This window comes from Daphnia magna, linkage group LG1 (genome assembly GCF_020631705.1).
Source record: "Daphnia magna isolate NIES linkage group LG1, ASM2063170v1.1, whole genome shotgun sequence".
Lineage (NCBI taxonomy): Eukaryota > Metazoa > Arthropoda > Branchiopoda > Diplostraca > Daphniidae > Daphnia > Daphnia magna.
Window position 1 is genome coordinate 1,532,023 of NC_059182.1, and position 11,020 is coordinate 1,543,042.

Here is an 11,020-nt window from a genome sequence, read left to right on the forward strand (position 1 = left end):
AAGCTGGAATACGTCGTCGTAAAATAAAGTGGCAGGCTGACAGTGACAGTAAGTCCGTAGACACATAAATGTTATCAAACTTGTTGTAATATTTTGGAGTAATTTCATAATCAAACTTTGAGATTTGAGTTGTTTTGATTAACTCAGTGGATTTAGAAGTTTAAAATTCAATTTAATCGCATTGCGGTACGTAAAACGGAATCAGACTGGAGACAACGGAGGCAGTCAACGTCATCAATATGACAAGAGGAACTTTTTCTTGGGAAGGTAAATAAGCTTGTTTGAATCGTAGTAATTTTAAGATGTATCATTTTACGCCGAAAATAGATTTACGAAAGCAAGCCCGACAGTTAGAAAATGAAATTGATGCAAAGCTGGTCAGTTTCAGCAAATTAGGGTTGGGGTCCTCACCTTTCAACAACTCATCTAAATCCAATGGGTAAGCAAGATGTAATTACAACAAAACTTAAATATGAAGCCTGTCTTTTTTTTTTTATGTTAAGAGAATCAGCTCATCTGCTTGGAGAAAATTTTGCCTTTGAATCAGTCTCAAGTGAAATTCAGCAACTTCTCAGCAAGGTGATTGTGAAAATATACACTGTGATATATACAATAAACTGTTAACAAGTTGTCTTCTCATAGTTAACAGATATTAACTCCCAAATGACTGAAGTATCTGCCTTGCAAGCCCCAAGTGCTGCTTTACAACACACTCTACAGCGACACCGTGACATATTACAAGACTACACTACTGAGTTCCAGAAGACATCATCTCATTTGTTATCAAAAAAGGAGAGAGAAGATCTGCTGGGAAGTGTCAGACGAGACATAGAGTAAGAAACTCAGAAATCAAACTGCCAAAATTATAGCTGACAATTCCTGTCTTCTGCAGTGCCTATAAAAATGACAGTGGAAGAAACAGGCGTACTGACCTGTATCTGAAGGAGAATGAACACTTGAGAAGGTATTGAATCAGAGCCTTCAAGTGATTGCCTGATGTCGTCATGATTTAATTTGGGTCGAATTTAGTTCTGAAAGAATGGTGGATGATCAAATCAACATCGCAATCGAGACCAAAGAACACATAGCTAGCCAGCGCGGCAACCTTAAGCGAATGCAAGCCCGCGTCAACGACTTGGCATCACGTTTTCCGGTTATCAATAGTGTGGTACAGCGGATCAACTTTCGCAAGAGAAGAGATGCCATCATCTTAGGAAGCGTGATTGGCTTTGGTTGTATTCTGTTGCTCCTCTATTCTCAACGCTAAATAACTTTATAACGAAAATTTTCTATATTTTACACTGTGATGGCTCTTTCCCCTGTTTACTATTTCCTAAAGGTTCATTACAAAGCATTTTCAGTCATTATCTTGATCAAGAATATATTACCGCAGAGCGCTTTCTCCGGTTGAGATACTTTAGAATTGTAAGAATCGCAGCGGGCGTAACTCCTGAAATTCGCGAGGCAGCACCAATCTATGTTATGCAATCAGGAAAAATGAGACTGGATTTGCATAGGATGTCAAAATGCGTCTAACACTTTACCGTTAGTGGGCGTGCTTCAATGAGTTTGCCTCTTTCCTCGTTCGACAGAGACATTGAACTCCTAAGAAAAGAAAATATTTTGATTTGAATTACAGAAATTTTATATGTTATTCTACTCTGAATAATCGATGTCATCTGGTATAGCGAGAGCTTCTTCGTTTCGGATTTGTACGGCGTCTTCTTCTTGATCATCAATGGCATCCGCGTACAACGATTCAATCTTAAGCCTTTGGCACAGTTGTAGATCAGATGTCAAATGAGTCAGTCGACCATCTCCCAAAACAGAATCTATAAGTGCCACAGTGACGCCGTTATCTCCGTCCAGCGGCCATGACAAAGACAGAAGGTCAAATGCGCTGAAATACAGAAGTACGTCATGTAACACGTAAAGGAGAACATAATGTGATTGTCAGGTACTTTCGACGGGTTGACGCTTTTGTAGCAGGGAGAGAAAACAGTTTACGCCAGGTACTAAGTGGGTTTTCAATTGACTTCAAAAGGGTCATTGCATTATCACGTGCCAAACGTGTTTTCACACATCGGTCATATCTGAATAAATTTTTGTGAGGTTGGAGTGAATCGTAATAACTAAAATTCAAAAATGAATCAGGTACCGATCTCGGGACACGCATCCGGTTGGAAAAGCTTTTTCGGTTAAGCGAAAATCTGCATTATCCGGACGTAAGGAAAGTCTAAATTCAGCTCGTGACGTAAACATTCGATAAGGTTCTGGTGCACCGATTCGAGTCAAGTCATCGATTAGAACACCAATATAGCCTTCCGTTCGATCTATTGTGAAGCCAGGCTGCTCTTTAACCTGTTTACAAGGATTACGATTAAAGTGGTTCCTATATACTACTATATACGGGCTTTTTTAAAATTTACTTTGAGACCTGCATTAATACCCGCAACAATCCCCTGCGCAGCCGCTTCCTCATAGCCAGTAGTTCCATTGATTTGGCCGGCAAAGAAAAGTCCTTTTACTGGTTTGGTCTCTAATGTTTTACGGATTTGCCGAGGGTCAATGTAATCGTATTCAACGCCGTAGCCAGGCCGAATCATCTCAACTTTCTCTAATCCAGGAATAGTTCTTAACATTTGGAATTGTAAATTCGCTGGAAGAGTACAAGAGAGTCCGTTCGGGTACACGACGTTGTTATTAAGGCCTTCGGGCTCCAACCATATTTGATGCCGTCTTCCACCAAATCTAGTATATCAGTAACAGGCTGTATAGTACTGCAAAACTGTAAAAACTGAAAAACTGAAAAACAAACCTCAACATTTTTGATTCGATGGAGGGGCAGTAGCGTGGCCCACGCGTTTCTTCTTGGACGTGACGATCCAAGTGAAGGTTATCTAAGATTATACGTTCCATCTCTGGTGAAGTATGGGTAATGTAGCACTTGACTTGATCTTTAGCCTATTGCATATTTCCGAACATCATTTCAATTAAAACACTTTCATTAAAGCTATATTAAAATTCATTACCTCAATCCATACTCGTTCATTCATGAATGAGAAAGGTGCCGGTGGGTCATCTCCTTCTTGGATGGAGCAAACGGAGTAGTCAATTGTCCGACCATCTAAACGGGGCGGAGTTCCAGTTTTCAGCCGACCTAGCTTAAACTGCAATCGCTCTAGAGTGTGGGATAGACCGATTGCCGGCTTGTCTCCCATTCGACCAGCCGGGTAAGTTTCCAGCCCTATGTTGATTTGACCACGAAGAAATGTGCCAGTTGTGATCACTACCGATCGACTGGATACTCTTGTATTATCAGCTGCAACAGTATAAACAAAGATATTGAAACTCATCAATATGAATAAAACCAGTATTCAGAAAATACCTAGCAAAACACCCATACAGGTTTCATGGCCATCCTTTTTCTCAACAATTAAATCTTCTACTGCTGCGGCTCTTATTTCAAGATTGGGTGTTCGGAACAACTCCGCTTGCAAATGTTTTTTGTACAGATCGCGATCGATTTGTGCCCGTGGACCCCAAACGGCCGGCCCCTTCCTCCTATTTAGAATCTAAAAACATTTAATGTAATAGTAATTTTGCCTAAACTTGTATGGTACTATTTTGTGCCATAACTTACCTTGTACTGGATTCCAGATAAATCACAAATTCTTCCACAGACCCCATCTAAAGCATCAACTTCTCTCATCTAAAAAATAAACCACCTTTGTTTACATGAGAATACTTATAATGTACAAATACCATCAAATAAAATTTCCAAATACCAGGTGTCCTTTCCCAATTCCACCAAACGATGGATTACATGACATTTCCCCTAATACAAATAATAATATTTTTTTTTATTGGGTATAAATCATATTGTTGGTTAAATATGATTACCAATTGTCTCCAGTTTATGTGTGAGTAATAAGGTTTTGCATCCCATTCTCGCTGCAGCGGCGCAAGCCTCAGTTCCAGCGTGACCTCCCCCAACAACAATGACATCATAATGACTGGTTCCACTAGTAGTGGAACTGAACAATCTTTCACTTCTAATAATCCGTGTAGGAACTTGAGACCCAAAACAGCTCCTACAATGTTTTATAATAAACCAACCGTATTTCATTTCTGAACTAGATTTCCAAACGCACTCTGTACACTGTGCACCCAAATATGCAAAAATTCTCACGTGGAAAGTATTTGTGGTATATCACCCCTCTTACTAGCTGCTACTTCTACTTCTGTTTTGTTCGCCTGCTAGTCTCCGTTGCTATGACAACGAAGCAAGTTAATCAGTTAACTCTAATTCAGCCAGTGACGTAAATGAGGGATTTGTGATTCTTGCGTGGCAAGCAGTAGAAACTCGTTGGATATGTAGACGTTTTGATGGTTATTTTCTTATTAAAAAAGAAATATAAGTAACCTGTGTTTATTCCGGTTCTTAACAAGAAGGGTAAGAAACGCATTTTTAGTTTCGGTACCATTTATGTCCTCTGTAGTAACTTTTTTTGGTAAAATAATCGAATGGATAAAAACTAACAATTTTTCTTATCACCTCTATCGATCACTAAACGTGTCTGTTCGAACTATCATCTCGAAATGTTTTGTTTAGTATAAAATATCGTTAAGTGATCAGTTTCGCGGGTGAATCGGTAGTTTGTAGAGTCATATGTACAAACTACTATTCATGGGCAGTCACATTCTGTTCACTATACTTATCTTATCTATTTCCTCTCTAAAGTGCTTTTTCTCTACAAATTGCTATTGAAAGGTCAACTGTGATTGCAGTCAGTGAAAATCTTGTTCTGTTGATGTTTACCCTTCTAGATCTCTTAGAAATGATATGAAGTGGCCATTTGTCCCCAACCACCAGCGTAAGAAGGCTCAGTTCTCCTTCTCTCATCAAGCACCTTTAGGTCTGAAAAAAAGGTTCCTCACAATGGTGTTTACACGTGGAGTAGGAGTAAAGCGTTTAATAATCTATGGGATATCTTTTCTCATCCTCGTAATGGTATTCCAAATATGGAAGAGACCATGCAACTCAACTCCATTTGGGGGTCAGGTATGGTTATTCATTTTACCAATCAACTTTCACCATCTGTGATTAAAAAATTAACCTTTCTGGTGGAGGCTTAAATGTAACAAATTTAACTTCCTTCTCTTACGTTCACCCGTCTGGCTCTTCCACCTCCCCTTTGCACGCTCTTTTTCCTTTAAAACACAAAATCCTTCACACAAACAAAATGTGGACACAACACAAACGAAGCAGCCTCTGTTACAGCATATCGTTGTGGACGCCGACAAGCGGACATACAGCTACGACCGAATGGAACCCATGATCTTCATCGGAGGAATGCCTAGATCGGGTACGACACTTGCTCGAGTTTTGTTGGATGCCCATCCAGACATCCGGTGTGGAGAAGAGACGCGCGTCTTACCCCGCCTTCTGCAAATGCGTGCCCAATGGATAAAATCTCAGAAAGAAAAAATGAGGCTAGAAGAGGCAGGCGTCACAGCGGAGGTAACAACAAAGAAATAAAGAGATAACGTTTTTCTTATCTTCACGAGGTATTTGTGTTTTGTAAACAGGTGCTTAATTCAGCCATCGCGGCGTTTATAGTGGAAATTGTCGCCAAGCACGGCGAGCCAGCCAAGCGGTTATGCAATAAAGACCCGTTTACCATGAAATCAGCCGTTTATTTGTCCGAACTGTTTCCTCGCGCCAAATTTGTATTGATGGTGCGAGACGGACGGGCGACTGTTCACTCGATCATCACTCGAAAAGTGACAATCACTGGGTTTGATTTGACCAGTTACCGGGATTGCTTAACTAAGTGGAATAAAGCTGTCACCATTATGCACAATGAGTGTCAAAGTGTTGGACCCTCTCGATGCTTGATGGTTCATTACGAACAACTCGTGCTTCATCCTCAGATATGGATGGAGAAAATACTTCAATTCCTCGACGTTCCATGGGACGATGTAGTCTTGCATCACGAGCAGCTTATCAATCGACCTGGTGGCATTTCGCTCTCTAAGTAAATTATTATTATTTATTTATTTTTGTTCTTATTTTCCGAAAATTTCACATTTTAATGTCATTAATTTTTAATAGAGTCGAAAGGTCATCAGATCAGGTTGTGAAACCCATTAATTTAGAAGCGTTGAGCAAATGGGTAGGGCAAATACCCGAGGATGTTATCAGAGATATGCCCAGTATCGCCCCGATGTTGTCAACATTTGGCTACGATCCTCGAGCAAACCCACCTAATTACGGTGACGCAGACCAATGGGTAGCAAATAACACGCTCAAAGTAGCTCAGCAAGAGCGGCATTGGATGAACAAGACTCAAGAGCTACTGAAAGCCAAAAAGCAGCAAGTCTCCCACGATGAATTTGAAGACAAATTCGCTTGATTAACTCTCTATCTCTTCATTAATTTTCGCTCTCTTTTGCTCTCTCTTTATTTTGTTTTCTCAAAAAGAGTCAAGTGGTGGTGCATCACTTTGCCAATGATGACCTATTCTTGTCACACTCAAGCCGTACTTGTCACACATTTTATACGATGATTTAAGTGCGCTCTGTATGCTTCAGAATATTTTGTTGAAAAACGAAGGCTTTGTCAATGTTTTGTAAGCATCATCTCAATTGTCTTGTTTGTTTTTCTTACCATGATCGTGAAAGAGCTATTGCAGGTATATTTTTCTTTCCGTTGTTCTCTTGCCCAAAGGCTGGTGATTTTTCTTACTTGTTTTGTACATCGATCTAACGATCATGATTTCCACCATTCCCTGAAATTGAAAGTTTGTTTAAAATAACAAATCAAGAAATAAGGAACTTTCAGTCGATCGACACAATGACCAAAAGCGGAGACCTCAAGTCACCGGACGGGGAATGCATTGTGCTGATCAGCCGTTTCTTTTTTTTCTCTCTTTGTTTTAATAGCTTTAAAATGTCCTTTTTAAATTTTTTTTATATTCAAAGAGAAACTAAATATACATATCCCAACTGTGTAACGGAAATACTAACTACTTACATTTTTTTGTGCTGTACTGTCACTGAAAGTGCAGCAAATATTTTTATTATTAAAAGAATTTTATCAAATGCTACTGTGGGATGAAGGACAGCTGCTTTTTTCCGCATTTGGGCATGGGATCGTGTGGTGCGAAAGTAAAGAAAAAAAAATATATATATAATTTAAGGAACCAAACACGCGACAAAAATGGTTGAAACAACCATAGTCATGGTAGCCTGGATGGCGTTTCCGCTGTTGTAAGGCCTCCGATTGTATGGTGGAATTGTTCCACTTGATTGGAACGAGTTTTGACCTTGATTATTGGAGCTCTGTCCAAATGTACCGGAACCTTGTCCCGAATTTTGTTGGGGCCAGTTACTTCCGGAATTCATTCCAAAAGAATTTGGATTTTGCTGTGGCCAGTTACTTCCAGAATTCATTCCGAATCCATTTTGATTTTGTGGCCAGTTACCTCCAGAGTTCATGCCGAAATTATTGATACCTTGTCCATTAAAGCCATTACTGTCTGCTGATCCCTGAGGAAAATTTTGAGGAAAACTGCCACTATTTGAGCCGAAATTATTTTGGTTGTTAGGCAAATTGCTGCCGCTAGGGAAACGATTGAAGGCCGGATTGTTGTTGAAACTATTGGAGCTGTCAAAAGAGTTGAACGTAGAGTAGCCACCCGTTTTGCACTGTACACCTTGAAGCATCACATCAAAGATACGGCCAAAGTGCGTCGATGCCCGTGAACTACAAAAATCCGTTCCACGCGTATATTTGTCCAGGATGCAATTGGTTACTTCTGCAACGTATCTATTAAGATTAATTATGTTAGAAAAATGGCTGTAACAAAGCAAATGTGTACAAGATTTGTTGTATATACTGTACTTGCAATCGTCGTTATTGTAGCTATTCATGCTAAGAATAATGGACGTCCCATATTTCAAAGTCTGTCGATTCGGTGACGGCAACATTTGCACAAAGGTAGGCTGTGCTCCTTGCTGAACGTTGCAACCGAATTCATTCAAGTCAGTTTTACGGGCACACTGCGCTCCATTATTCATGGCCAATTCTAAAGATAATTATGAGTCACAGAAATAAATTATTGTCGTTCACTCTAAATGAAATCTTGGCTAGACCTGCGTGACCCGGAAGGAATACAATTTTTTCTACCTTTAAGGTTAACTTGATTGTTGGAACAGAGATATTCCTTGGCCGCATTCATGGCGCCTAATTTTTTCTGGGCCACCAGTTCCGTCTGGCTGGTACTACTAGTGCTGGATATGGAACTAGCACTGATGCTGAATTGGCAGGCCGATTTCAAGTAGCCGACAATGTTTTGCATTTGCCTTAAAAGAAATTAAGAAATTTCAGTCTGGTTACAGAAAATACGAAAGATAAATTGTTGATTTAATTGTGAATATTATGGACACACCCACAAGCCTGCGCTGCCCATGTGTCTAGTTGTTGGTTGGATCCACCCGTAAACGACGAAGAGGAAAAGCTGTTGCCCATCGTATCTGCCGTAATCAGGATACGCTCAATGATCACTTGGGCGTCATTCTGCATCATTGTTTCCTATGGAAATAAAACATACACGATTATTGAACCATCCATTACACACAGGTACAGCGTTATCAAATTACGTTGACTAAGACAGAACATGGTTTATCACTGCCAAAGGGTCGGAATTGTCCTTGTTGCTGCTGATCCCAATTGGCTCTCGACCCACCTGCAGTACCTCCCGCTACACCACTGTTGAATCCAATGTTTTCTGTGTATCGCCAAAATCAAATTTCTATTTATTTACTTTTAAGCAAATAAACAGAAATTTACAAATGTTACCTGCGCATATCGTGCAGAGACTGACAGCCATCAATGTGGCAATTAGACTAGTGAGAATAAAATGAACAAGCGATAATTACATCCACATTGTCTGGTCTAAACGGAGACCAATATTACCTTAAATGTAAAGCCATTTCCTTCGTTTTCACGCACACTCGTGTTGTTGCTATAGCTACAATCCGTCCACTATCGAATCAGGGGGTTGAATGATATTTGAGTTCGACGCTAGGAAAGGTGGCCGCGCGCTCGACACGGGCGGGATAACGAAAAACAAGACACACAAATCCAAGTATATCACGTTCTGTGCTGCGGTCGAAAATGTTCCTCTCCTTAACTGTGGGGTGGACGGGAGACTGGCTACAACGTCAACGGCAACACTGCGGATAAAAAAAATGTTTTATTCAGAGAATGCGTCCTGCTTCTATCATACAACCTGAGTTTGCGTGCCGTACATGTAGACAACACTACGGCAGCCGTTCCATTCTTTCCATTTTTTTTACTTCCTGCATCGATTTCCATCCACCGTGCGACGTGATACGAATCAGTGTCGGTAATTGTCGTTCCAACGAAGCAGTAAACAACGGAAAAACTCGAAGGGGAAACCAACTAGGCTCCCTAATGATTCGCTTAATCCGCACCGTTCCGAATTGATCAGCCTTATTTTTCCAGGAAAAGCTCACTAGAATAAGAAATGGCAATTCTTTTTGGAACTGTACGAAGCATTATAAAGAATGTACCCCACAGCTGCTTTACTTTCACGTGCCGAGGGTAGGGACCTTTCCTTTATCAAGGAGGAAGCATCGTTATCTTTACATGGCTTTTTTTGTTAGCGATTTCCTCTTTTTTCTTTTCTTTATTCTTCTTCCTGCTTTGAAGAGTAAACATTGGAAGATCGTTATAGAAACGTATGAAAACAAAAGCGTGTAGAGAACTGAGGTGTAACATGAAAGACCTACCGTATGCATAGACTTCGGTAAATATTTCGTTTCACGATGACAAGCGAGTTCATGATGTTGGAATTCTGAATAATAAAGCGCGTCCGGCCACCTGCTTAGTCTGAAGCATTCTTTTCGGGGAGGCTTGACCTACTTATAATTCAAACCAAAAATTAGACGAAACAATTTCAAGCACATGTTTGGTTATTACATTTCCTAGCGGGTGTTTTATGAAATACAATAAAAAAAATCTCTAATTTATAATGACCCGAAAAATATTTAATCGGCAATCAGCTATCAGTTGTGCCAAATTTTTTTTTCATTTTTAGAATCGTACAGCAGAGGGAACATAGAAGCAAAAAATTGCAAATGCTAAGAAGCGTGGAACGACTAAAGCGTGGTACATCATCCACATCCGATAACATCTATAAACCTGTGGGAGATTGAGACAAATAAATCATGCTACATTGTTGTGGATTTGAAAAATTCAATGGCCACAATAACTTGACTAGGTGAAAGATTTTTAACCTTAAAAAAATAACTACAACCTATCCAATATAATAGAAACCTATCCTAAGAATATAAAGATTTGAAAATGGAGAGAAGAAAATGGTTAAGTACAAAGAACTCAATAACTCAACTCATAGAAAAATGTTATGAACTCCTACCTTATGTAGTTGATGACTAACTACAGGCAAAAAAGATGGTTACACAAGAAAGTCTGAATAACCTCGAAGCACTTAAGAATGTGTAGATGACTCAAGATGCCAAATCACAAAAGAATTACTGTACATTACAATAATACCTTTCTATTGTATAAGAGACAAGTCTTCTTACTTTTGTAAACATTTGTAGTAAGTTTTAAGATAAGAACACTTCCCAGAATAACTTATCTGTCCCCATGTGCAGAAAAAGACCTTGTTGTACATCTGCTGACCTTGAACTAGCAAGTTCATGCAGAGAAAATGTTTTTCAACGTAAAGAATTATGATTCGGGCACACACTTTTGCTGTGCAATTTCTACCACTGCCTGAAATACTCTGGCAATTAATTAATTAATAGGCCTAATTTGGTTCAAGCTGTATAGTAGAGCTTGAAATCACGCAGAGCTTCAGAGCTGCTACATGAATAAAACTAATTTAAATTTGTGACAACTGAGTAAGAACTGACAGATTGGTAGGCTGGCACATGGTGGCGCTAGCTGGGTGGCGAAAGCATG

General features: G+C 39.7%; 4 protein-coding genes across 9 annotated transcripts; 2 read left to right on the top strand and 2 right to left on the bottom strand.

Annotated features, from left to right (window-relative positions):
- Window positions 1–28: 28 nt before the first annotated feature.
- On the top strand, window positions 29–1,364 carry LOC116920335 (Golgi SNAP receptor complex member 1). The gene is made up of 6 exons (XM_032926552.2): window positions 29–267; window positions 328–439; window positions 504–579; window positions 643–833; window positions 893–964; window positions 1,030–1,364. The coding sequence occupies exons 1-6, from the start codon at window positions 240–242 to the stop codon at window positions 1,265–1,267; spliced, it is 717 nt and encodes a 238-aa protein (XP_032782443.1). The 5' UTR covers window positions 29–239; the 3' UTR covers window positions 1,268–1,364.
- Window positions 1,308–4,334, bottom strand: LOC116918839 (protein MTO1 homolog, mitochondrial). 2 transcript variants are annotated; one of them, XM_032924635.2, is made up of 13 exons: window positions 4,193–4,334; window positions 3,904–4,094; window positions 3,789–3,838; window positions 3,644–3,712; window positions 3,389–3,575; window positions 3,033–3,322; window positions 2,819–2,964; window positions 2,430–2,751; window positions 2,159–2,361; window positions 1,962–2,093; window positions 1,661–1,900; window positions 1,545–1,605; window positions 1,308–1,475 (listed from the first exon to the last, which is right to left on the bottom strand). In XM_032924635.2, exons 2-13 carry the CDS (start codon window positions 3,947–3,949, stop codon window positions 1,374–1,376), a joined length of 1,848 nt encoding a protein of 615 aa, XP_032780526.2. In that variant the 5' UTR covers window positions 3,950–4,094; window positions 4,193–4,334; the 3' UTR covers window positions 1,308–1,373. The 2 variants fall into 2 exon arrangements, with proteins under 2 accessions (XP_032780526.2, XP_045023790.1); XM_045167855.1 differs by having other exon boundaries at window positions 3,904–4,283.
- Window positions 4,316–7,025, top strand: LOC116919483 (protein-tyrosine sulfotransferase 2). 2 transcript variants are annotated; one of them, XM_032925486.2, is made up of 5 exons: window positions 4,316–4,456; window positions 4,831–5,065; window positions 5,273–5,524; window positions 5,593–6,041; window positions 6,119–7,025. In XM_032925486.2, exons 2-5 carry the CDS (start codon window positions 4,847–4,849, stop codon window positions 6,417–6,419), a joined length of 1,221 nt encoding a protein of 406 aa, XP_032781377.2. In that variant the 5' UTR covers window positions 4,316–4,456; window positions 4,831–4,846; the 3' UTR covers window positions 6,420–7,025. The 2 variants fall into 2 exon arrangements, with proteins under 2 accessions (XP_032781377.2, XP_032781385.2); XM_032925494.2 differs by having other exon boundaries at window positions 5,285–5,524.
- Window positions 6,967–10,909, bottom strand: LOC116919311 (probable cyclin-dependent serine/threonine-protein kinase DDB_G0292550). Of its 4 annotated transcripts, XM_032925296.2 has the most exons (11): window positions 10,639–10,909; window positions 9,823–9,954; window positions 9,604–9,734; window positions 9,300–9,545; window positions 8,984–9,243; window positions 8,867–8,913; window positions 8,668–8,795; window positions 8,457–8,599; window positions 8,195–8,370; window positions 7,910–8,093; window positions 6,967–7,834 (listed from the first exon to the last, which is right to left on the bottom strand). In XM_032925296.2, the coding sequence occupies exons 5-11, from the start codon at window positions 8,998–9,000 to the stop codon at window positions 7,201–7,203; spliced, it is 1,329 nt and encodes a 442-aa protein (XP_032781187.1). In that variant the 5' UTR covers window positions 9,001–9,243; window positions 9,300–9,545; window positions 9,604–9,734; window positions 9,823–9,954; window positions 10,639–10,909; the 3' UTR covers window positions 6,967–7,200. The 4 variants fall into 4 exon arrangements, with proteins under 4 accessions (XP_032781187.1, XP_032781184.1, XP_032781195.1 ...); XM_032925293.2 differs by lacking the exon at window positions 10,639–10,909 and having other exon boundaries at window positions 9,604–9,731; window positions 9,823–9,962; XM_032925304.2 differs by lacking the exon at window positions 10,639–10,909 and having other exon boundaries at window positions 8,984–9,223; window positions 9,823–9,962.
- Window positions 10,910–11,020: the final 111 nt, after the last annotated feature.

Coding starts and splice junctions, on each gene's coding strand:
- LOC116920335 (XM_032926552.2), top strand. CDS start 240: ATGACAAGAGGAACTTTTTCTTGGGAAG. Junction 440..503: donor AACTCATCTAAATCCAATGG/GTAAGCAAGATG, acceptor TTTTATGTTAAG/AGAATCAGCTCATCTGCTTG. Junction 834..892: donor AGTGTCAGACGAGACATAGA/GTAAGAAACTCA, acceptor TGTCTTCTGCAG/TGCCTATAAAAATGACAGTG.
- LOC116918839 (XM_045167855.1), bottom strand. CDS start 4,129: ATGAAATACGGTTGGTTTATTATAAAACATTGTAGGAGCTGTTTTGGG. Junction 3,713..3,788: donor GAATTGGGAAAGGACACCTG/GTATTTGGAAAT, acceptor TTTATTTTTTAG/ATGAGAGAAGTTGATGCTTT. Junction 2,362..2,429: donor GTATTAATGCAGGTCTCAAA/GTAAATTTTAAA, acceptor CCTTGTAAACAG/GTTAAAGAGCAGCCTGGCTT.
- LOC116919483 (XM_032925486.2), top strand. CDS start 4,847: ATGAAGTGGCCATTTGTCCCCAACCACCAGCGTAAGAAGGCTCAGTTC. Junction 5,525..5,592: donor AGGCAGGCGTCACAGCGGAG/GTAACAACAAAG, acceptor TTTTGTAAACAG/GTGCTTAATTCAGCCATCGC. Junction 6,042..6,118: donor GGTGGCATTTCGCTCTCTAA/GTAAATTATTAT, acceptor AATTTTTAATAG/AGTCGAAAGGTCATCAGATC.
- LOC116919311 (XM_032925296.2), bottom strand. Junction 8,796..8,866: donor TCTCTGCACGATATGCGCAG/GTAACATTTGTA, acceptor GGCGATACACAG/AAAACATTGGATTCAACAGT. Junction 8,371..8,456: donor TGGGCAGCGCAGGCTTGTGG/GTGTGTCCATAA, acceptor ATTTCTTTTAAG/GCAAATGCAAAACATTGTCG.